This window comes from Lissotriton vulgaris, chromosome 1_1 (assembly GCF_964263255.1).
Source record: "Lissotriton vulgaris chromosome 1_1, aLisVul1.2, whole genome shotgun sequence".
NCBI classification, from domain to species: Eukaryota; Metazoa; Chordata; class Amphibia; order Caudata; family Salamandridae; genus Lissotriton; species Lissotriton vulgaris.
In genome coordinates, this window is record NC_141685.1 from 1,406,322,535 (window position 1) to 1,406,347,718 (window position 25,184).

A 25,184-nucleotide genomic window follows, 5' to 3' on the forward strand; every position below is an offset into this window, starting at 1 on the left:
CTGCCCTGTTCCCATGATGCACTGGGCCAGGGACAGACTAATTTGCATATAGCCAGGTTCTGAGCTGGGATGGTGCAGTGAGCTAAATAACGGTGATGGATCAAGCCCTGATCTTTGGACTGGGTAAGAGTGGTCTGCTTAATTCAGACACTCTTTTCATCACCACCCCCTTTTCTGAATCGTTTTTGGCCACTATAGGTGTGGCAGGGTATACTCAGACATGATTCACTTGCTCACTGCACCATCACGATTCAAGCAAGCCGGGCCGACGACGGCTGAAATGCCAGAAACTGGTCCCCGGAAGCTTGTCTCCTTTCTGGTGAAGAATTGGCTTGGTAGTTTGGTTTGCCCTGTTCCCATGATGCACTGGGCCAGGGACAGACTAATTTGCATATAGCCAGGTTCTGAACTGGGATGGTGCAGTGAGCTAAATAACGGTGATGGATCAAGCCCTGATCTTTGGACTGGGTAAGAGTGGTCTGCTTAATTCAGACACACTGTTCATCACCACCCTCTTTTCTGAATCGTTTTTGGCCACTATAGGTGTGGCAGGGTATACTCAGACATGAGTCCCTTGCTCACTGCACCATCAGGATTCAAGCAAGCCAGGCTGACGACGGCTGAAATGCCAGAAACCGGTCCCCGGAAGCTTGTCTCCTTTCTGGTGAAGAATTGGCTTGGTAGTTTGGTCTGCCCTGTTCCCATGATGCACTGGGCCAGGGACAGACTAATTTGCATATAGCCAGGTTCTGAGCTGGGATGGTGCAGTGAGCTAAATAAAGGTGATGGATGAAGCCCTGATCTTTGGACTGGGTAAGAGTGGTCTGCTTAATTTAGACACTCTGTTCATCACCACCCCCTTTTCTGAATCGTTTTTGGCCACTATAGGTGTGGCAGGGTATACTCAGACATGAGTCCCTTGCTCACTGCACCATCAGGATTCAAGCAAGCCGGGCCGACGATGGCTGAAATGCCAGAAACCGGTCCCCGGAAGCTTGTCTCCTTTCTGGTGAAGAATTGGCTTGGTAGTTTGGTCTGCCCTGTTCCCATGATGCACTGGGCCAGGGACAGACTAATTTGCATATAGCCAGGTTCTGAGCTGGGATGGTGCAGTGAGCTAAATAACGGTGATGGATCAAGCCCTGATCTTTGGACTGGGTAAGAGTGGTCTGCTTAATTCAGACACTATTTTCATCACCACCCCCTTTTCTGAATCGTTTTTGGCCACTATAGGTGTGGCAGGGTATACTCAGACATGAGTCCCTTGCTCACTGCACCATCAGGATTCAAGCAAGCCAGGCTGACGACGGCTGAAATGCCAGAAACCGGTCCCCGGAAGCTTGTCTCCTTTCTGGTGAAGAATTGGCTTGGTAGTTTGGTCTGCCCTGTTCCCATGATGCACTGGGCCAGGGACAGACTAATTTGCATATAGCCAGGTTCTGAGCTGGGATGGTGCAGTGAGCTAAATAACGGTGATGGATGAAGCCCTGATCTTTGGACTGGGTAAGAGTGGTCTGCTTAATTCAGACACTCTGTTCATCACCACCCCCTTTTCTGAATCGTTTTTGGCCACTATAGGTGTGGCAGGGTATACTCAGACATGAGTCCCTTGCTCACTGCACCATCAGGATTCAAGCAAGCCGGGCCGACGACGGCTGAAATGCCAGAAACCGGTCCCCGGAAGCTTGTCTCCTTTCTGGTGAAGAATTGGCTTGGTAGTTTGGTCTGCCCTGTTCCCATGATGCACTGGGCCAGGGACAGACTAATTTGCATATAGCCAGGTTCTGAGCTGGGATGGTGCAGTGAGCTAAATAACGGGGATGGATCAAGCCCTGATCTTTGGACTGGGTAAGAGTGGTCTGCTTAATTCAGACACTCTGTTCATCACCACCCCCTTTTCTAAGGCAATGGTTGGGCTTGTCGTAGGTGTAGTGCTCCTGCAGGGGGCGTTGGTCATGGGTGGATCCTTCAGCGGTGCCTTGGTGAGTGACTTGCACAGTGGGTTGGGTTTCTGGTGCCTTTCCGTTGGAGTTGGGATGTTCGGTGTAAACCTCGGTGTCCGATTTGGCGCCTGGGTGGCGTGCGCCGTGAGAAGTCTGTTTCATATTATTGCATTGAGCGAAGATTTCGCTGCTTGGCCTACAAGGTCCTTTGGCCACCAGGAGTTATGCATGCAGCTCTTCTCAATGTCTTATTGATGAAGGTGCTACTGATGACAAATGGTGAAATAGTGGACAGTTTGGCCGGGGCTCGGCAAGTATGGTTTCAACTTTCTCACCTAATACTTGTGCATTATCGGCCTAGAAGCCAAGTATACTTCACAGGGTGCTGACGAGCTCTTTGCCGTGGCCGGTTTTTGGCTGATTTTGTTACAGTGCCGATGCTGCAAAAACGGCACGCGCGCTTCACATAAACACTGAGCTGCAACCAGTAGGGTACCAAGTGGCAGAAACCAGTAAATAGGTTGAATATATGTGCCTCTCTGGCCTTACAGCTGTGTAGAGCCGGTCTCATTAGGGGCACGCCCATGAGAAAATCGTGTGCTTCTTAAGGTTCTCATGACCAATAAGGTTTGTGGTAGCACACCAAGCTGTTTGTTTAAGGTCATCCTGGGGCGCAATTGCTGCCCAGTAGGAGCGCTTTATCTGGGTGGAGCCAGTCCCATTTAGAGGTATGCCCGGGGGGAAATGGTGTGCTCCTTAAGGTTCCCATGACCTAGGCGGTGTGTGGCATCTCCCAAATCAAATGTTAGGCACCATATTCAGACAGTGCGCCCTGTATCGAATCAGACAGATTCTCTAAGCGGGTAAGCCTAGGGGCTTCACCAGAGGGAGCTAAGCGGACGAAATTCCCATAAGGAATAAGGGATGCAGGGTAAGTGCTGGAGGGCAGCCTTGCTCATTGTCTCATACGCCTTGGTATGGACTCCTGTGAGCATTGATTTAGCAAGTGAAGGGACTGTGCCAAGGTTAAGTATAATCCTTCTTGCCCTAATAGCCTAAGTAGGCAAGCGGGAGTAGGAGCGGTCTCCTAACGAGTGAGCGGCTGTCCCAGAGATGGGAGACACAGGTGTCTAGTCACACACGGTGCTAGAAGGGCGGCAGCTAGTGTGATCAGCAAATAGGTGGGGCATTGTGAGCCAGGGTGTCTGAAACTGTCCCGCCCAGAGTTGGGGTGGGGCTGAGTCATATGACGCAGTGGAACTTTCCCGCGTGGGGTGAATAGTGCTTGGCACAACTTCACAGGCCATACCGGCTTTTTGTTTCATCAGACACTAGCTGATCCAAGCTAACGGCAAGGGTGCATTGCTTAAATCTGACAGATTCTCTAAACTGGTATGCCTAGGGGGTTCCACCAATGAGGGAACTGAACGGACACAATTCCGATAAGGAATAAGGGATACATGGCAAGGGCAGGAGGGCCCCTTGCCCATTGTCACACACTTCTAGTTATTAACACTCCGTGGCATCATGATTAGCAAGCATAGGAACTGTTCAAAGGTGAAGTATAATCCTTCTCGCCATAATAGCCAAAGTAGGCAGGCAGGTGAGGGAGTGGTCACCTAGCAAGTGGGCTTCTGTCTCATAGATGGGGCACGCAGGTGTTCAGGCGCACACAGTGCTAGAAGGACGGCAGCTATGTGAGATCAGCAATTGGATGGGGCAATGTGAGCCATGGTGTCTGCATTCGTCCCGCCCAGAGTTGGCACAGGGCTAAGGCATGTGATGAAGGGGAACTTTCCCGCATGAGGGTGAATAGTTCTTGGCACAACTTCACAGGCCAAAAGGGCCTTTTGTTTCATCAGACACTAGCTAACCCAGGCTAACGTCAAGGGCTATTGGGATATAGATGGGGTCATCTCTAACCAGTAGGGATGGTTCTCTTTCATGTAGATTTGCAGGAGGCTCTAGACAGGAGAGTTTGCTGGCAAGACTATAGCTGTTTTGTAGGGGGCTCTGGCGGCGACGGTGGCCGCCTCCAGAGCTGTGGCGGAGTTACAGGGCGATCTGGAAGCAAATGGGTACAGAAGGGTACCTCTGCACGGCACATAGGGATGCCAGAGCCAAAGCCCAGGAGCCTCATGGGAGGTTCCTGGAGAACCGTGTCGGCGCCCCGTTAGTCCTTCGGGCGGTTGTGGGCCTGACTAACCCTGGGTTTGCTATGCTACACTCCGCCCTGAAAGGGGCATGAGTAATAAGGAACGGTACATGATCCGGTAAAGGTGTAATGATGTAAGTAGACAATAAACAGTCCATTCGAAGTACACAGCCTGATGCCGTCAACCCGGGGGTACGGCGGCGCTACATCACCTGACAGCAGGCGGTCCAATCGCAAACTTCCGTCGATATTATGACGGTGCACATGATAATGTCTACACACTCACAAAAGGTAGGTAATGTAAGTCGTATGCTGTAAAGTTGGAAATGTAGGTGTATTTTGTATTTTAAATCCCCCCTCCCCCTACAGTAGACTTCCCCCCCCCAAATTCAAACAGGAAAGAAAACCCCCACTAAACTCCCAACCCCCCCCCCTCTCGCTGTCCTACCCGTTCACTGACCCGTCTGTTGTTTGCAATGCCAGGTGTAGCCTCGTGTTGGTGTCTGCCGCTCTTGCCCCAGGCATACCTCCCTCTGAGTAGGCAAAGTAAGTGTCGGCCTCGCCCTGAGGAACCTCCTTGCGTAGTATCGTCCATCCCTCGCCACAGGACAGCCAGGTTTCAATACTCCACCCAGCCGTCGCCATGTCTCCCCACTCAAAGTAGTCCCCTCCTCAACTGAGGTTTCATGAGTGTATTGTGTGTGTGTCAGCTATTGTGTATCCTCCCCCTCTGCCCGCTGTGTGTCCGCTGTGTCCTCCCTGGTGTTTCTAAAGATGGTATATAAGCTCCAGAAGTTCTTCAGCCTGCTAGTGGGAGGAAGGAGCTCGCTGTAATGTTCCGCTTGTGTGCAGCAGTATACCATGTCCCTGGCCCTATCGTTTTTTGGTCGGGGTCGGCCCTCTCATCCAACACGGCGCCACCGTGCGTCTTGCCAACAGCAGTCCCATGTCCGCCAACCTCCTACACGCCACCGGCAGAGTCTTTGAATAGCCCAATAGTGCCAGAGCAGGGTCCATCGGTAGTACATGATCTAGTATCTCGCTTAATTCCGAGATGACCGCCTCCCAGAACTCATATATCTTGCGGCAGCCCCACGCCATGTGCAGGAAGTCCGCCACCGGAGCGTGGCAGCGCTCACATTCAGGGGAGTGTCTGAGGCCATAACGATGTAAGCGTTCAGGTGTGTAATATACTCTCTGTAGGAATTTAAAGTGTATCAACCTGTGTCGCCCATTCAAAGACACTTTTCTAGTGTTGGCACAGCAATACACCCACATCGAGTCGTCTATTTCTGTCTCGAGGTCGGTCTGCCAAGCCAGTCGGGCTTTGGAAGGCTCCTGCGCTCTGTAGGAGATAATGCTCTTGTACAGATGCGTCGTCAAATGCCGTGGGGACGCTGTGGCTATGACGTACGAGAGTTCTGGAATATCTGGCGGCTCTGCCAGGTCTGGGCCTAGGACGTCTCTCGGGATCTGCTTTAAGTGGACGCAGGACCAATTTGGAGCGAGGGTTCACCCAAGTCAAAACGCCCCTAGAGTGTGTAGTGTAGCCCGCCGCTGCAGAGTTACCCAACAGACCCCTGTGCTGCAGCATCTTGCTCGTGAGTGGTAAATGGGTTTCTTGAATGAGGGCCAGATCTACATGGTGTCTCTATAGATAATGGAGCACTTTCCTCAGCTTCCTGTGGTCATTGAGACCCATAACATTCCAGGTCAGCACTCTCAATGTATCCGGAGGATTATCTAATTCCGTCACCTGGGCACTAGCCATCGGAGGCAACTGAGGTCATACAATAGTACAATGCCACCATGCCACCAACCCCGCACGAATCATCCAAAAGGTACAGCGAACAATCAGGAAATAACCCCCCTCCTCCCCAACCTCCCACCCTGCCCCCCCTTTCCAAATACAGCAACTCCCCAAGCATCATCCTCCATCCCCCCACCCACAGCAGACCCACCCCAACCCGGTCCGACAGTAATTCACCCACCCCACTCCCCAAAGAACCCACCCCAACTAAAGTCAACCAACAAAACAGTGTGCTGAACGCCCGGGGGCCTAGGTAGCCAAATGTCATAGTCTCTACCTACGTCTCAGAACGCTCGTCAGCCTTACTAGCCGCTCCCGCCGTGCACAAAAAGACCTCAATCAGCGCAACGTTCAACATCGTAACATCAAGCAGTGCCACAGTGTCCCCGTGAGGTACCTGCCCAGGACCTTAATCAGCAAATGCCCCAGGTCCAGTCCCCTCAGCCCTCATCATCGACTAACAACGAATCTTGTGGTGTGCCCCAACAGGTGCCAGTACAGGGGGCGTGCAGACCTCATGACCAGAGCAGCCCCCCCCCACACATACCCCCCTCCCCCCCGCACCACTTATCTGTACGGCTCGCAGTCCTCAGAAGGTGCGCCATGTTGTCCTTCACCCCACTCGGAGCGGGCCACAACGAGAACCAACCGGGAGCCCACTTCTCGTATACCCGGCGCTCAACAGGGCAACACAGATCAGAAAGATTTAATCTTGTTCGTCTAATCGGCTGTCGCCTTCGTCGCCCTCGTGGTTCTTGTCCGGGCTCCCTTTCGCTTCCCTCGACCATCTCTTCTTCGCCTGTTGCAGGGCTTTAAGGATCCGTAAAAATATGAGAATGGCCACCCTTGTTGACTCGCAGCTTAGCTGGATACAGCAGCGCGTAATCCAGACCCATCTCCCTTAGAAGTTTTTTGTGTGGTACGAATTGTTTCCGCTCCTCCTGCACCTTAGCCGTAAAGTCCGGGTATAGGGAGATAGGCGACCCCTCATATTGCAGGTTCTGTTTTGTGCGCGCCAAACGGAGTGCAGTGTCTCTGTCACGGTAGTTGAGAAGTTTCGCGATAATAGGGCGCGGAGGCGCGTCAGGCTGCGGTTTGGGTGCCAGCAATCTGTGTGCTCTCTCCACTGTAAACATATGCGAGAATACTCCGTCTCCCAGAAGTTTCACAAGAAGTTGTTCCACAAAGCGCTCCATGGGGCCCGTAGCTGTAGACTCCGGAAGGCCCGTGATGCGTAGGTTACAACGCCGAGAACGTGCTTCCAAATCTTCGGTTTTATCCTGCAGCGTTCGCATCATCCGCTCCATCTTCTTTTGCGCCGCATCCAGATCGGTTTGCGCCTCCTCCACTTCCGTCATCCTACGTTCTGCCATATCGTGCCTCTCAGCATGTTTATCCAGCCTCTTCGCCATCCGATCCATTCTATAAGACATCGCGTCGATCTTGGACCCTAGGGCCGAGATGCTGGATTGGATGCCCTGCTCCATGGAAAGCAGCATAGTTTTTAAGTCTGAGTCAACGCTCGGAGCCTCCACTGAGCGTTCCGTCGGGCCACCCTCTGCCACCGGGCTCTGTTGCAGTAGACGCTTCTGCGAGAAGGGCAGCTTGCTCTGAGTCCTATCACCCCTGCCCATGATGCCACACCGCACTCCTGTATGCCACACCATAGCGTAGGATCTCTGAAGTAGTTCTCCGGGCGATGAAGCACAAGACCCTTGCACCTGCAGGCCTCTCCCCACCCCGGACCACTCCCCGACTGGGGTCTCGCGGTATAGCTGGCTAGCAGTCCTAGGGCAAAGATCGCTGGGGATCAAATCGGGCCGGCGTCAGCTCGGAAGGACCAGCTGGGTGAAACAGGGGGGCCCGCTGGTCCAGGGGCCCACCTCGTGTTGTCTAGGAAGTGCTCCTACTCCCAGGCGCCGCGTCAGGAGCCTCCTCGCCGGCGTCCTGCACCTCCAGCACAGCATGCGCCGAGCGCAAAAATAGCACGAGGATGCACCAGAGGGTGGGTCGTCGCCCTGCACAAGCTGGAGCACCCAAATCAGTCCACTACAATGTCAACTCCTGTATGGCACCCCAAGGTCAGCTGAATTAGGGCCCTTGGCAGCTGGACCCCCGTGGGGGGGGGGCCGTATCTCTCCTTCGTCCCTTTGCGGTGATGTCACAGGAGGGGGGCCAGCACACTAGGTCCCGCCCCGTTAGGCAGTGTCACGGGGGGGTGGGGGGGCGCCAACCCCAGGCTCACCGGCAATAAGCTCCCGACTCTTCTGAGGGAGGAGGAGTCGATGGACCGGTACTTTGCGGCGGGCGTTGCCGCACGTCCCGTTACGTCGCGTGGATGCCTGCAACACTCCGGCCCGCGGCTTTGCGGACCAGTACCACAGAGGCGCGCCACCCCTCCGGTCTGCCGCGGCTCTGTACACTCGTCGCCGCCGGGATGTCAGCCCGTCCCCTACACTCCGGGCAGGTCGCGAGGGCCAATGCCGGTCCTCAAAAGGCGCTGTGAAGGATTTTGAAGGATTTTTTGGGCTGCGCACGGCGGAGCTGTGGGATTAGGCGTCCATTACTCTCGCCGGCTAGCTCCGCCCCCGTTCCTAGCCCTACTTACACCGGAATTTCGGGAGCTGTCTTGCCCGAGATACTTACGCCTCTTGCGCCTGACTGCACCTGATTCCTCCACTTAGGTTGGCCCATCCTCACAAATGACACTCGGCTTGGTGCGACACTGAACCGAAGGATTGGACCGGGGGAGGGTGGAGGGTGGTTCTTTTTGTGTTCTTCTCCTTCTTCTTGTCTCTCTTTCTTCGGGTTGGTGGGAGGGATAGATTAGTTACTTACCTGTAATCCGAGTTCTCTTCCGGGGGTATCCTCATCAAAGTCATAAGCATTGGAATATTCCCGCCCATGTGCGGGACCCCGGAAACACTATATTATATGTGCCCCACATATATATATAAATACTCATATATATATATAAATACATATATATATATATATAAAAACATGCAATAGCAGCCAAATAAAAACAGAGCTGAAATATGCTGTGTAGAATTTCCACCATACATGAATAATAAGCATTAGAAACATGAGAAACAACAACAAAGTTTGTTTAGAAACTGTTTTAATGCTCAGAAAGCAGTAGAAATTCTCATAACTCACTGGAAGCATAGAAAGCTCCCAGGCTGCATTGCAAACACACAGTCTAAAAAGACTGAAAAGCTAACCTGTAGCTGCATAGCAATAAACTGACACCGTGCCTTTAAGGCACCCATGACCCCCAGTATCCCATCATGCCTCAGGGGTGACAGTTAGGGCAGTTGTTCTTTTCGTAGACTGAAAACCAACCCAGTAACAAAAAGGTTAACAATATCTCCTTATTAAAGAATGTCCTTTGCCCGGGGAGGCAGGAGGGTTGCTTATGACTTTGACGAGGATACCCCTGGAAGAGAACTAGGATTACAGGTAAGTAACTAATCCTTCTCTTCCAGGGGATCCTCATCAATAGTCATAAGCATTAGAATAGAATAGCGAGCCTCACCTCATCTCCCTGCGGGCAAAGGAGTAACAATACAGTAATACCCATACTAAGCCTAGTAACAACTAAGCTCGTACAGGCCGCAGGCTACCCAAATAGATTCCTTCAAGAGGCTTGTCCTACTTGAGTATCGGCCCTGGAATCAGATTCTAGGCAGTAATGCCTTGTAAAGGTATGAACTGATTTCCATGTCGCAGCCTTGCATATTTCTGACATTGGAATGTCGTGCAAGAAAGCTACTGTGGCCGCTTTCCCTCTAGTAGAATGCGCTTTGGGTGACACCAACAAAGGCTTGCCTGCAAGTTGGTAGGCCAATTTAATGCAAGAGACAATCCATCTAGAGATGGACCTCTTGGCCGCCAGAAAGCCTGTTCTCATCGAACCATAGTTGACGAACAGCTGATCCGATTTCCTGATTCCCTTGTTTTTTTCCAAATAGAACTTGAGCACTCTCTTTAAACCTAATGAGTGCAACGACCGCTCTGCTGGGGTCGCTGGATTTGGGAAAAAAGAAGGGAGGGAAATGGACTGATTTATATGAAAATCAGAAACCACCTTAGGTAAGAAGGATGGGTGAGCCCTCAGGACAACCCTATTGTGATGGAAAACAGTATATGGTTCCTTCGCACAGAGAGCTTGTATCTCGCTTACTCTGCGCGCTGATGTGATTGCCACTAAAAAGGCTGCTTTCCAAGAGAGATGTTGCAAAGAAGCCTTGTGGATAGGTTCGAAAGGAGGTGACATTAACCTGGATAGAACCAGGTTCAATTCCCAAGGAGGAGAAGGATTTCACACAGGGGGATAGACTTTCTTCAACCCCTGGAGGAAGTCCTTAACCACCGGAACCTGAAAAAAAGAAATCTGATGAGGCGATTTCCTGTACGCCACTATGGCTGACAGATGCACTCTAATGGAAGCATATTTCAAACCAGAAGTTGCAAAGGAAAGGAGGTATGGAAGGATGACCTCCTCCTGCCCTTTAGTAGGATCCAGCTGATGATCCCTACACCATAAGTAAAACCTCTTCCACTTGAACGCATAAGACCCTCTCGTGGAAGGCCTCTCAGCCTCCTTTAAAATGTTCATGCATTCGGGAGGCAAGTTCAGATGTCCATATTGCAGGACCTCAGGTGCCATGCAGTTAGGTTCAGCGATGGGAGGTTGGGATGTAGTATCCTCCCGTTCATCTTGCTCAACAGGTCCGGCCTGCAAGGAAGTCGTCTGTGTGGACACACAGAGAAATGTAGAAGGTCCGGGTACCACCACTGCCGTGGCCAATCCGGAGCTATCAAGATCATCTCCATGTCCGACCTGAGGAGCTTGGACACTACCTTCGGAATCAGAGCCAGGGGAGGAAACGCGTAAGCGAATGTTCCTGACCAATCCATCAGAAGAGCATTCCCCTGCGTCCCTGGCCGGTGGAACCTGGACGCGAAGGCGTGGCATTTGGCGTTTTCGTCGTCTGCAAACAAGTCTATGGCTGTACGACCCCAGCAACGAAAAAGCTCTTCTACCACCTCGTCGTTTAGCACCCAGTCTGGCTGATCTTCGAAGTGCCTGCTGAGTGCATCTGCTTTTACGTTCAACTCGCCTGGAAGGTGCACCGCCACTACCATGATTCCCCGAGAGAGAAGCCAGTGCCAGAGTGTTTGAGCTTCTCGGGAGAGTGGACGAGATCGTGTGCCTCCTTGCTTTTTCAGATAGAACATGGTGGTTGTGTTGTCCGTCTGAACTAGGACTGAGTTGGACTCGATCGCTGGAAAGAAAGCTTTGAGAGCTAGAAAAACTGCTCTGAGTTCCAGCATGTTGATGTGGTATGTCTGCTCCTGCGCAGACCACTGACCTTGTATTTGAAGTGGACCCATGCTCGTACCCCAGCCTTGTAGAGAGGCATCCGTCACTATCGACTGGAATGGAAGAGGTTGGTGAAAAGGTACTCCGACCTGCACATTCTTTCTCCGAGTCCACCATTTGATGGTATCCTTCGTCGTCTGGGAATGAGTGATACGATCTTCCCAATGCCCTGTCGCTTGGTCCCACTGGTCCTCTAGAGCTTGTTGTAGAGGACACATTCTCAGCCTGGCGTTTGGAATGAGGAAAATGCAGGACGCCATGGAACCCAGCAGGGATGCTACCTGTCGGGCTGTTGGAAAGCGAGACTCTAGCAGAATCTTGCATTTCTGACTCATCGAAAAAAGTCTCTCCTCCGAAGGAAACGCTTTTCCCAATTTTGTGTCCAGAACGGAGCTTAGGTAGTGGATGGACTGTGTCGGCCGCTGGACTGACTTCTCCAAGTTGACATGGAGACCGAGTCTGTGCAACAGGTGTAGGGAAAGTTGCAGATCGTGCGTTACCTGAACCGGAGACGAGCCCTTTAGAAGCCAGTCGTCCAGGTATGGGTAGATGAAGAGACCCTTTTTGTGAAGAAAAACGCCACCACTGCCATGCATTTGGTAAAGACTCGTGGTGCGGACTTGAGACCGAAGGGTAGCACCTTGTACTGGTAGTGTTTGCTTCCCACTACAAACCTCAAGTACTTGCGATGCTGTAGAGCAATCGGAATGTGAAAGTATGCATCTTGCAGATCCACCGAACAAATCCAATCCCCGGTTTGAAGATGTGGGCATATTTGGTGAAGAGCTAATATGCGGAACTTTTCTCTGACGATGGCTTTGTTCAAGAGACGCAGATCGAGTATAGGTCTGAACTTGTCTTCCTGATCTTTTTTGGGGACAAGAAAGTACCTGGAGTAGACTCCCTTTCCCTTTTGAGAGGGGGAACCTCCTATATAGCTCTTTTTTGTAGTAGAACTTTCACCTCTCTTCGGAGCGAGTTTAGCTGGTGAGGGCAAGAGTTCTTTGGAGGAATGCTCTTTGGAAGCGCATGGAAATGAAGCTTGTATCCATTGTGCAGTATATTCAGCACCCACTGATCCTTTGTGATGCTGACCCACTCTGCCAGGTGTTGTGAAGCACTTCCTCCCACTGGAGTGGGCAACGGCGCCAGAGGAAGCCACTGCTCAGGCCTTTCCTCCTCTCATGGTGTTAGAGGATTGTTGGTGACCTCTTCTACCTCTGTTGGCTCTGCCTTGAAGCTGGGTTTTTCCCTGGTTCTTACTTTGGGACCACTGAGGGGTTTGAACCCTCTGTTGAGCCCCTCTCCCCCTGTTGGTCTTAAAGCGGCGTTTGAATTATTTTTTCTTTTCCAAACCCACCGCTTTTACTGTGTCCAGTTCTGTCTTCATTCGGGTCAGCTCTTCGCCAGCATGTTCCCCGAAGAGAGAGGAACCTGAAAAGGGAAGATTGAGGATGCGATGCTGCGCATCCGGCTTCAGCCCTGTAAGGCGCAACCAAGCCGACCTCCTGGCACAAACCCCATTTGAGTAGGAATGTGCCGCTAGCACTGCACCATCCGCAGCTGTGCTTATTAACTGGTTCGCCACCAGACATCCTTCTGTCATAGTCTCCTCATAGTCCTTCTGGTTCTCCTTTGGCAGTTTGGACTTGAACCTTTCCACGGAGTCCCATAAGGCTCTGTCGTATCTGCCCAGCAGCGCAGCCGCACAAGAGACCTTCAGCATGGAGGCAGCTGAATTGCAAACCTTGCGACCCCAGGAGTCTTGGGATTTGCTGTCCTTGTCTGGTCGGACTGAAGAGGTAGCGGCCACTGCATGTGTCTTTCTCGCCACTGCCACTATCACAGAGTCTGCTGGAGGGTCAGATTTGACAAAAGCTGGGTCAGAAGAAGCTGGCTTGTATTTTTTCTGTATGCGGGCCGGAACCGCTCTGATAGCCGCTGGGGTTAGGAAAACGTCCTTGACAGGGTCCATAATCCCTGGGACTAAAGGCAGCAGTGGTCGAGAGATAGATTTTTTGTGCAAAGTTTCAAAAATTACTGTCGTAGTAACTTGAGGGACAGACATTTCAATGCTCAGCTTCTGAGCTCCTCTTTGTAGGACATCCAGATAAGTGCCGATGTCATCCACTGGAGAGGATCTAGAGATAGGACTATCCATCAGCGTAGATGAGTAATCTCTTTTGGAAGACCTGTTCGAAGAGGTAGATGAAGTAGACGGAGTCCTTCGACGTTTACGGTGAGCACTGTGCCTCCTCTCACGCGATCTCCTTGAATGCTCTTCCCTTCTAGGAGAGCCAGATCTGACCCGATCTTCCTCTCTGGGCGAGGGAGGTCTGACCGGACTGTATTTTCTGGGAGATCGGGGTCTAACCGGAAGTTCCCTTCTGGGAGATTTGGTTGGTGTTCTCACAGGTGATTTGCGCCTGGGAGGACTACGCTTGTCCATCTCCTCCACCAGATTCTGAAGAGGAGAACCGTGTTGAGAGCTGGCATACTCATGCATACGTTTGGCAGCCCCTGAATTTCGCCAATGGTCCAATGATCTGTACCATCTAGGTGACAGTCAGATCTCCTCAGACGAAGGATCTGGCTGACGCACAGGAGACCTGCGGACAGGGCTTCTGGACCTCGAGGATGCTGTTGAGGAACCAGAAGACTGTGAAGTGGAATGACAAGAAGCTGACTCCGTAACCATGATAACAGAGTTTCTTTCTGAATGTCTCGACGTTGAGCGGTCTTTTCTCGACGCCGAACGCCTCTGGGGGGTCGGAGGGTTGAACAATCTTGACTTCGAATGTCTCGACGGCGACCGATGCAAGGATCTATGGTCTGTCGACGTCGACCGGTGATGACCAGCAGTCGACGGAGCCTTCTGCCTCGACGTCGAACGGTGATGACCAGCCGTCGACGGAGTCCTCTGTCTCGACGTCGACCGGTAATGACCAGCCATCGACGGAATCCTCTGGTTCGACGTCGAACGGTGATGACCAGCCGTCGACGGAGTCCTCTGTCTCGACGTCGACCGGTAATTACCAGCCGTCGACGGAGTCCTCTGGCTCGACGTCGAACGGTGATGACCAGCCGTCGACGGAGCCCTCTGTCTCGACGTCGAGTGTCCGTGCGACGACGGCGGAGGGGTATTGGACACCCTCGACGCCGAGAGTTGACGAGACGTCGATGGAGACTGCGTCCTCGACGCCGATTGACATTTCCCTGTCGACGGCGGAGGGGTCATGGTCCTCGACGCCGAACGTCGTTTCTTAGACGACAGCGGAGGGGTCACAGTTCTCGACGCCGGACGTTGCTTGGATGACGACGGCGGAGGAGTGACCTCCCTCGACGCCGATCGTCACCTGGTCGATGACGGCGGAGGGGCCTTTGATCTCGACGCCGACCGTCGCCCGGTTGACGGCGGCGGAGGGGATTTCGACGACGGGACTGGATCCTTCGACGTCGTCGACGTACCTGGTCTTCTCTTCGACGGCGAGCCCGCTGTCGACAGTAGATTTGACGAGAGTTGATCCACCGGTGGTTCTTTTCTCAGTGCAGAGCCCGACGCTGATGTTGAAGGGTGTGAAGACTTCTTTTTTGAAGGTGTTTGAGCCTTCTTGGAGCCCTTCTTCACCGGAGATCTTACTCTGGATGACCTGTGAGCCAGGCCATAAATGCAAATCCTCTCCCTGTCTTTAAGAGTTCTTCCCGACAGGTGTTCACAGTGAGGACAGGTGTCTGGATCATGATCTTCAGGCAGACACAAGATACAGACGTCGTGATTGTCTGATTTTGCCTTCTTGTTGCCACAAGAAGGACATTTGTCAAAGAGTGAAGGCATTCTCAGAAGAAAATGTTCACTAAACTGACTAAAAAAAACAGTATCTTACTTGACTAGTTGTTAAATGTCAAAGTAAGTGTAAAAATAGACAAAAGTGAAGTATTTTTCTGTCAGAAAACAGAAAATTAGTGGAGCTGTGTAACCAGGATCCTTCTCTGAAGGAGCCGGAAAGAACAACTGACCTAACTGTCACCCCTGAGGCATGATGGGATACTGGGGGTCATGGGTGCCTTAAAGGCACGGTGTCCGTTTATTGCTATGCAGCTACAGGTTAGCTTTTCAGTCTTTTTAGACTGTGTGTTTGCAATGCAGCCTGGGAGCTTTCTATGCTTCCAGTGAGTTATGAGAATTTCTACTGCTTTCTGAGCATTAAAACAGTTTCTAAACAAACTTTGTTGTTGTTTCTCATGTTTCTAATGCTTATTATTCATGTATGGTGGAAATTCTACACAGCATATTTCAGCTCTGTTTTTATTTGGCTGCTATTGCATGTTTTATATATATATATATATATATATGTATTTATATATATATATGAGTATATATCAGTGTGGGGCACATATAATATAGTGTTTCTGGGGTCCCGCACATGGGCGGGAATATTCTAATGCTTATGACTATTGATGAGGATCCCCTGGAAGAGAAAGTGCTAGTTATTTGTTGATTTTTGTAATAACAATGCACATATCAATCCCTATAGTGGACTCTGTGTAGCCCGTTTAATGCAAACTTGCTTCCTGCATTGTTTGATAAAAAGGAGTTAAACCATAAAGCTGGGAGAATTTAAAAGTAAGAATGAACTTGTAGAGTCTGGTGGACCTATATGGAAGATATTGTTCACAGTGACAGTAGTGGTGAAGACCTTAGTACGCCTTTCACAGTTGACAAAACAAATGAAACATGACCCCCTGTCTCACTTGTAACCAGTGTAATGATCACCATGAGTATGACATAATCAAACTTTTGCCATCTGAGTCCCTGGGCCACAATATTTTGGTTTATCCGTAGTTTGTTAAGCGCTTGTTCAGGAAGGCCAAAATAGATGGTGTTACAATAGTCAACTTGCCAGATTACACAGAGTGAAACAATTTAAACTTGAAGGTATGGTTTCTGTTCCATTGCGGAGCCCGAGGAGCGGGCGTGGCAGGAAACGCCACAGAGGGCCAAAGGCGCTGCTGAGGACACCGTGTGGTGTGAAGACCTGGCCGCAGGAAGAGAACGCTGTAGCAGTACCCGTGTTTTGCCAGTGCCGGTCCGGGGAGCTTCGTGGTCTGGCTTGGGACTAGTCGTTATTGTGCCGGTGTCAGCCACAGGCGATTCGAGGCGAGCTGGAGGGGCAGCTCATGAGCCGAAATCGGTCCTGGTGGGGCAGCGCAGAGATGAGCAGTGCTCTACAAGCCATGAGGGTCTCAGCCGTACCTAAGAAGATAAGGAAGGCAGTAAACGTGCAAGGGTACTAGCAACCAAGCTATTTTTATAAGCCAGAAAAAGGTCTGGTTGGGTCTAAGGCAAGTTTCCCTTGCTCTCTTGATTGCCAACTCTCCCCATCTATTAGCAACACTTTATCTGCCCCTGCTACCTGATGCTGTGCTTTTTACATTTTCTTTCAAAATCTTAGCAGGTGGGGCGTGGAGGTCTGCTGTGGAGGGTGTTTTTGGTAAGGCCTTAGGTGGCTGGTTGTTACAGCCAGAGAGTGTAGAAGAGGCTGGAATTAGTCTAGTGCATTTTGCGTCCATCTCGCTTTTACCCCCATTCCTAACCACCTTATACACTCTAATCTATCCGACTTCCAAAGCTGGCACATTAGCATTTCAGTGCCTTTTACCCTGGAAGCTCTGCACTATAGAGGAGCTGCATGAGGTACAGCCCTGTGCCTGTGGAAGTGGACCGGCTAGGTCTGGGTGATCACCCCCTCTATGTATGGACAGACAACTTGAAAAGTGCAATCATACGCTGCTAAGAACTGGTGGCTTTGTCTGGACCTTTGTTTACCTTACTTACTTTAAAGTTATTCTAAAGATGTTTGCAGTCTGATTATAGCTAACATCTTGTACAGGGACGTACAGGTCCAGTGTTGTTTAGTCTTCACATTTCTGCATCTCTGCATCTTTGGTTTTTTAATAAGATGCCATAAAGAGGAGTCTGGTTGATTAATTTCTGTTTCTGACTTTACTGCTGTTCCTCTATTTCTTCTAAGGGTTTTAAAAACAAAAAAATCATTTGTCGTAAGGAGTCACAATCTCATTTGTCTCTCCTGAAGTCTCACCCTTTCATTTTGTCTCGGTTTTTAAAGAGCGGTACCTTGGAAAGGAATAGGGAAATGGAGATGACTCTTTGTACTAGTCTAGTGGACGATGTGTTTCCTCGTTTAGCTTCATCTCAGGGTGGTCCTTCATGTTTGACCAGCCGTATTGGTCACAGTTTCCCCCGTCACCCCTTCAAACTCATCTCTTATTTCATTTTTTGCAGCTGAAGCAGTGGAATATTCTTATTTAGGGGCCAGACTTTTGATTCTGTTGTCCCAAGTGTCTCCTGGTTCCCTTCTGTGGCCAAGATGCTGCTTCAGTGTCTGGAAACAAATAATGGTTTGAAGCAAGGATGCCTGCTTGCGCTCCTTTTCTTTTCTCTCTGCACCCATGCTTTACCATATAGGGTTGGACAGAATAAAGGGAAGCCACCAAAATTTGAATTAATGATTGTTGGGTGTCTACTCTATGCTGGCGAATCTTATCAGTTCTGAGTAAAAGGTCTTATTATCTATGGGCAGTGCATACATGTTAACCAAACAGGTGTCCACTCTGTCCAACACCCCTGCCACCAGCAGGTAGCGCCCACCTATAGGAAACGTCCTTTAGGAAGAAGTCGGAATCACGCTGTGCCTTCAGAGTGCGGGCAACAGAACAAATGCGTCTTTAGCACAAATTCATTCTGCACGCAGGTTGTTACAATGACTTGCTTTAGGAAGGCACAGTCGTGGAGTGGTGTTGGAATTCAAGTCCAACACCATCCCTAATGTTGCAGACTGGAGTTGGAATAGTAAATTAAACAATTCCAATATCCAGTGCCCCCCTAAGGCAAGTCGGTAAAATGACTCAAATGATGGAGTTCCGAAGACATGCTTGAAAAACGCATTCAGAAATCCTTTATACATTTCCCACCTTAAACTCTGACCACCTCCCTCTCCACAAAGGGGACCCCAGCAGCAGTCCATGTTAGCACACCCCTTGCATAATTTGCATATATAGCAGCATACAGTAACACTCTACAGTTTTTCTGCATCTTAGTCACTCCTGCACCCAGCAGCTGTCTTTCCTGCAGCATAAAGCAAACACACAGAGATGATGGACGCAGCACTGAAACTTTTCAGACACACACCCCAGTCACAGATCCGGGTTGAATACATCATCGTTCTTTAGCTCACTTCGCCACCCCAGTTTAGACGAGGAAACTAATCTCCCCCGCGGCCGGCTCACTCAAGTGTATCACAAGCTTCCCCATTACACAGGAGAGCCCCATACTATCCCCTTCCCTGAGAACTCAAAGTATACAATTAGCTGCATGCAACTTGAGTTAGTTTAAACAAGGCTATATCTCAAAAACCAAAAATGTGAGCCCAGAGGGGCAAGTGATTGTCTATAGTCCAGTCTCTTCAGAGGGGTGTCCATGGGCCTAGATTACTGTGTATAGTATATGTGGCCCCAATTTTCTATGGACGGCAGCCCCCACCTTTAACATTACATGCCGTGACATCTGGAACATAGGACATCAGGGTAAAATGCACATCGCCCTCATGGGTAAGCGCATCACATGCCAATCCACCACGCCCCAAGGGCGTCTCTACAGGGCCTCCTAGGCATCTCCTGTGCCCGCTGGGACCACATTGTTGCTCCGGGATGGGGTTATTTTCATACACAGTACCTCTGGGATATCCGAAGAGGCCTCCTCTGCTATCTCCATTGTGCTATCCTTCCTGATTATGATGCACTGAGGTCGTCTGGATGGGCTCTGGTAATGTCTCCCAGTTTTCCTCCTATGTTTGTAGACTACGTTCCAGGTAGTGTGAGCGGAGCACGACCCAGGCACACCTGTCCCTCCCAGCCCCACATGTCTAGCCAGGTTCACACCTCCTCCAGACTATCATAAAAGTGACTCTTCCCCTGAGGTAGGACCTTAAGGCACACAAGTAACGGCAGCATATACTGCAGCACAGGTGCACAGAGTTTCTTTTTGACTTCTATGTAAGATTTTCTGTGGGCTTACACTCTACGAGTGTAGTGAGGGTAGACTGTAAAGGTGTGATTCTCAAATCTTTTCTGCTTGGTGGGTCTTGTTGCCCTTAGGATACTGTCTCTGTCCCTATGGTTCATTATGCGGTATATCAGGACTCTTGGCAGGACCCTGGGTGGGGCCTCACTGCTAACACTCTATACGCCCTCTCCCCCGCAAACATGGGCAACAGGTCCGGTGGGTTGAACTCCTGTCTTATCCATTACTCAAGGAACACCTCCACATTTGCTCCTTCTGCCTGCTTTGGAAACCCAGAATGCAGAGATTGTTCACCTGGAGCAGTTCTCTGAGTCCTCCGCTCTGTCCTCCAGGATGGTGGTGGCCTTGGTGAGATACACCACGTGTCCTCTTAGAATTTTTATCTCCTCCTGTAGTTCCTTTGTTCGACCCTCCACTGTTTGCACTCTCTCCACCACCTTCCGCAGGACTGCCTGCAGCTGGTTAACATTGAAGGATCTATTTCTATGTTCCCTTGCAGGGCTGCACAACTTTAAGTATTTTTCTTCCATGACAAACACTCAAGTGGAGAGTGATGCTTGTCTATATGCTGAATTGATTAAATAATGTCTGCAGAATATGTCAGATCAAACATTTATGTGTGTTCTTTTTATTTCACAGAAACGAGCCAATGGACAAGAGTTGTTTGATGAAGTGTGTCTACACCTCAACCTGCTGGAAAAAGACTACTTTAGTTTAACATTCCAGGATAAGGCTGACCAAAAGGTAACCAATTCCTTCTTTCTTACATATTTTATGAAATGTGGTCAACTGTTTGCTAATTTGTAATGTTATATTGATTGTGACAACTGTTATTTTTTTAAGTCTCGCCTTGGCGGCCTTTGCCCTGTCTCTTCGAGACATGCAGTGTTCAGGATATGGCCATTAACTTTCACCCATGTTCCGCCCATCGTTTCCATTTGGGTCCTCTTTCTGTCCTTTGTAAATTTTGGCTTTTGATTTATCAATAGGCTTAGTAGTCCCTTCTTAGTACCTCACTCTCTCCTGTTGTTACCTTCCATAAAGGCAGCCTCTCTTACATGTGTCCTTGCTCTATAGCTTTCCGTGGCTATTTGGGAGAACTCTTTGCTTAATTAATGCAAACAGCACTTGCGGGATGCCAGCTTTAGCAATGGCAGCCGCTTCTTCTTTGTATTTGCAGCGCCGCATGTGCGCTTTTACTTGCGCAATGGGGCCGTACTCACTACTCGCAAGACGGGCCACTGCCCTTGAGCAATGGTGACCGCTTCTCGTTAACTAATGCATCTGTATGAAATCATTGTTTGATGTGGTTTCTGTCCTCTGCGGGATGCTGTGCGTGAGGCCGCTGGTGTTAACCCCATCTTAGTACTGTTTATTAACACCCCACCCCCGTCAAGCTCCTCTGTTCATGGCCGTACTGGGTGCCGCACCACAGGCTTCTGGTCGGATCTTTCTCATGGTACTTAAAGTTATAGAGGCTACCACACTGTGGACTTAGAGGTGAGGCAGGGGGTGGTGGCAGCAGATTATTTTTTTCTTTCCTTTACTCCCCCCAACCATGTAAACATTTCCCTTCTTCAATGTTTTAGACAATGTGTGGGTGATATAGTGCAGTATTTTCTCTGTTTTTCACAAACTTTTTTATTTAAAAGCAAAACAAAATTACTGTTACTTCATTTAAAAGAAGTTCCCAGTGGGTGAACGCCCACACTTCAGCATAGGCGGCCGCACACACCACTCACGGGACACTGCTTAAGCAATGGTGGGCACTTTTTTTTTCAGAGCTCCCTGCACACATTTAGTTTCACAATTGAGGCTGCATACACCACTCACGGGATGCTGCCCTTAAGCAATGGCGGCCCCTTCTTATGAAACTTATACGTGTGCTTGCAATGTTTGTTTGCTGTGGTTTGTGCTTGCTGCATATTGAAGTGTACTTAATGGTTTTAAATTGTAATTGTGTATCTTAGTAAATCCTCTGTGCTCTCTATCCTACAAAGTTATCACCCTGAAAAACAATCAATGCTCCGTTAGTGATATAAACTCCCCTGCACCCTGTTGCCAATTGTCCCCAGTGCTTCACAAACTTATTTGTCTCCTTTTAATATCTTACCACAGCCGTAACAAACATTTCTAATAGAATAGGTCTTGCATTTGCCGGAGTTTGAGCTATTGGCATTGTAAATGACAATGCCTTTTTCTAGACGCTTCTTTTAAGACGTGCCCAGCAGCATAATTTTCTATAACAGGCAGCCAACACATTTGAATTCTCAAAGAGTGTGTCTTATTCTATCACAGGATGGCCCCTCCTCGTCCCTTCCCCTCTACAACGGTCCTGATGAAGACCCCGGCCAAGGAATAAATTGATCCTACACACAGGGGTCGAAACGTCGACACCTCATTCTCTTGGGACATCCGGCACATTTCCAGTACTCGATTGATTTGTACACGTGACCGTGGAATGTCCCACTTTTTTGTTGAATTTTGCCTTAATTGATGTAGGCCGTTTTGGTTTTTTGGAATAATTTGTAATTCCCTGTTGATTGTGTATATGTACAGTATGTGTAAATTTGTGTATTATCCTTAATCCTTTACAACACCTTTGAGCACATCCTTCCTTCCCCCCTTTCCCCCTTGGGGGCCCTTTCGAACTTTTGATTTCTCGTTTTCATCCATAAATGATTACAAATATTGATGTAAATTGTTAAACCTGTTGTTGTTGAATAAATGACAACAATCCTGCCCTTTGAGTACCATCTTAGTTTTTGTGAAAAATCTTTTTATTGTTTGTGCAGAAATATTTTCCCTTCCACGGGGACCCTTCTATACATTTACTACTTGACGCCCAGGTCCCTGTGACTGCTTGGGTTCTACCCCCCCTTTATAATATTTTTCTACACTGCAGCACCAGTCCAGATCATCTTTCCATTCCGATATCCTTGATGGGTGGCTCGCACCCCAGGCCTTGGCTAGGTTCCTTTTGCCACTATGGCAGTCCCCCAAGCCATATTTTGTGATATTTGGGCCATACTACTTTCCCAGTCACACACAAGATATCCCATAGTGCGTCATGCCGGGATGTCCAGGCCTGTGACCTCAGTTATAGCCTGTATCACCCCAGCCAGTATTGTTGAATGCCGGTGCAAGCTTATAGAATGGGAAAGAACAACCCCCCCCCCCCCCCCCCCCCCCCCCTCCAGTTCCCCTAGCAAACAGGCCTGAGTCACATCTTCCCAGCCGGTGCATAAGTGTTTTGGAAGAATAGGATCTACGAAAGATCCATAGTTGTATGAGGCAAAAGCGGGTTTGAATAGCTACCTCTCTAGGACTCTGACGAGCCTCCCCCCAATCATCCTCCTCCAGTAGTTTCACATCAGTGTCCCATGTCTCCCTCAGGGCCCCTAGGGGCTATGGCAAGATTTCCATGAGCTTCCTGTATGTTAGAAAGGTGGCTTTGGCTATCATTGCATCTAGTGGTAGCCTGCCTTCCAAGGGTGTGTATTCTGGTAGTTGTTCTCCTTCAAGCACATGCCTGGGCAAAACATGTACCAGTAGTGAGTATCAAAATATTTCTGTATCTGTCATCTGGTATTCTGCTCTTAGATCATCAAAGGATGTCATTGCCTGACCCCTCCAAACATCTCCAAGGTAGTTGAAGCCCAGAAGTCCCCATTTATGGAATCCCTTCTGGCTCCCCACCTCCCCCAGAAAATCACTGCCCCATGGGCTTTCACTGTTAGTTTGCTCTCCATTTCCATCGCATCCCAAGAATCAAGTGGCCTCACGCCATGCATGGACCACTATCCATGTGTAAAATGTCAGCTGCCTCTCTTGTTACTTACGGTATAGCGCAGCCCGATAGCTGTGACTGCCCATTGCTAGTCGGTCGACCCAGTAGCTGGGGTTCATCCCTATCTGCAAACACCCAATCGCTTATTGATGTGTGCCCCTGCTAACGGGTCGCAATATAGGAGTTTGGCCAATTCATAAAAGAAAAGCGCGAGTCAAAGCTGAGCTTTGCTAGGGCAGAGAACCTATATGGCCACTCAATACTATCAAATGCCATTTGCGCATCTATCGAGAGCATGATGGCCTCTTCCCTCTCCCTAGCTCCAGTCATATGTGGCACTCCATACAGGCATCTGAGGTTTCATCTAGTGCTTCTCTGGGGTATGAAACCTGATTAGTCTGGGTGGATTACTGAGGATATCACTGAACAAAGCCTGGTCGCAAGGGTCTTTGCCAATACTTAGGCTTCTAAGTTCAGTAGCAATATAGGTCTATAGAAGCTACAGTCCTCTGCAGGTTTACCTTTTTTGGATATTACCACAAAAGTGGCCAGTCTTTGATCCATGCGCAGATATCCTTCATTCCTAGTCATCTGAAAAATGCTGAGCATATGTTGTGCAACTTTGTACACCATACACCACACCTTTGTACAGTTCTGCCAGGAGTCCATTAGAACCAGCAGCCTCACCGGATTGTAGGTCTTGGATAGCTCCATCTATTTCTTCTACTGTTAAGTCCTGGTCTAGCCCATTTCTGTCATCAAGTGACAGGGTAGGGAGGGAAATATCCCTTAAAAGCTCAGTGCAATAATTCCCGGTTCTCACTGAAATAGCTGTATAAAGTTTTTTGTAAAAGTCGTCAAACGCCTCTGCAATAGCCCCCCCCCCCCAGTCTGATGTATATTACCGTCGGGTGTATGAATTTCTAGGACCCAGTTTCTCTCCTTATCCCTTTTTTCCAGCAAAGCTATTTCATTCGCCTTGTCCCCTACATCATAGAGCCTTCTCTGTGTCGCTCTCGCTTTTGTCCGTGCTTTATTTTTGGCTAGGTCTTTCATTTCTTGTTATTTAAGACAGATTTGGTGTGTTAAGAGTGAGTCTATTGTCTCACCGCAAACACCTCTGCCTCCATCTGACATATCTCTCTTTCTAGTTCCTCCCTTTTCAATCTTTGTTCCTTCCTCCTTCCTCCTATTAAGGCCTGAGCATGTCCTTGTATGACCATCTCATAAGCTTCCCACAAAGAGCATGCAGAGTCAACTGACCCTCAGTTCTCTTAAATTATTGATCTGTCCGTTCCCTGATTTTGTGGACTAGTGATTTGTCTTTGAAATACCAGGAATCTAGTCTGGGGAGCAAGGTAATGACTCTCAGTGGACCCTGTAGCTGTACCTGCACCAGGGAATGGTCTGGAATACCATTGACTCTATGTGTAGCGCCTCAGAATAGACCTGCATGTGTATAATGTTGCGAGGACATGATCTAGTCGGGAGTAGCTGCTATGTGCAGCCGAGTAGTATGTGTATTGTCATAGCATGGGTTGTGGTCATGTCACAAGTCCAGCAGTCCCATCACCTCCACGAACGCCCATAGGGGCTCTGGTATTACAGCAAACAAATGATGGACGGAATGCTGACAATGCAAACATTCTCCCTAGTCAAAAGATCTAGGTTAAATCCATCATTCTTTTGCCCACTAAGCCACCCCAGTTTACATACCATTACCATACCAGTTTGGGCCTAGCCATATGCAAATCAGTCTTGACCCTGTGCCCCATGGGAACAGTCCAGACCGAACTGCCAGGCCAGGTCCTTCCTGGACCGGAAACAAGCATCATGGGACCGGTTTCAGGGTATGTCACCCTTCTTCAGCCAGGCTAGCTTCAATCCAGCACTAGAACGGGTCCCACCACCTTGTCCATCTCCAGATCCATGGCAGTGTTCATGTGCCCCCCAACCTAGAACAAACGTGCCCTTCGGCATCTCTAGTCGGAGAGCA

The 25,184-nt window shown here is 49.6% G+C and overlaps 1 protein-coding gene across 1 annotated transcript in view; it reads left to right on the forward strand.

Moving 5' to 3' along the window:
* Positions 1-25,184, forward strand: part of LOC147750599 (band 4.1-like protein 2) — a 627,758-nt gene that overhangs the window by 159,214 nt on the left and 443,360 nt on the right. Inside the window, exon 3 of the mRNA XM_086929700.1 lies at positions 20,038-20,142. Within this exon, the coding sequence (XP_086785826.1) occupies positions 20,038-20,142 (105 nt within the window). The remainder of the gene's footprint in view (positions 1-20,037; positions 20,143-25,184) is intronic.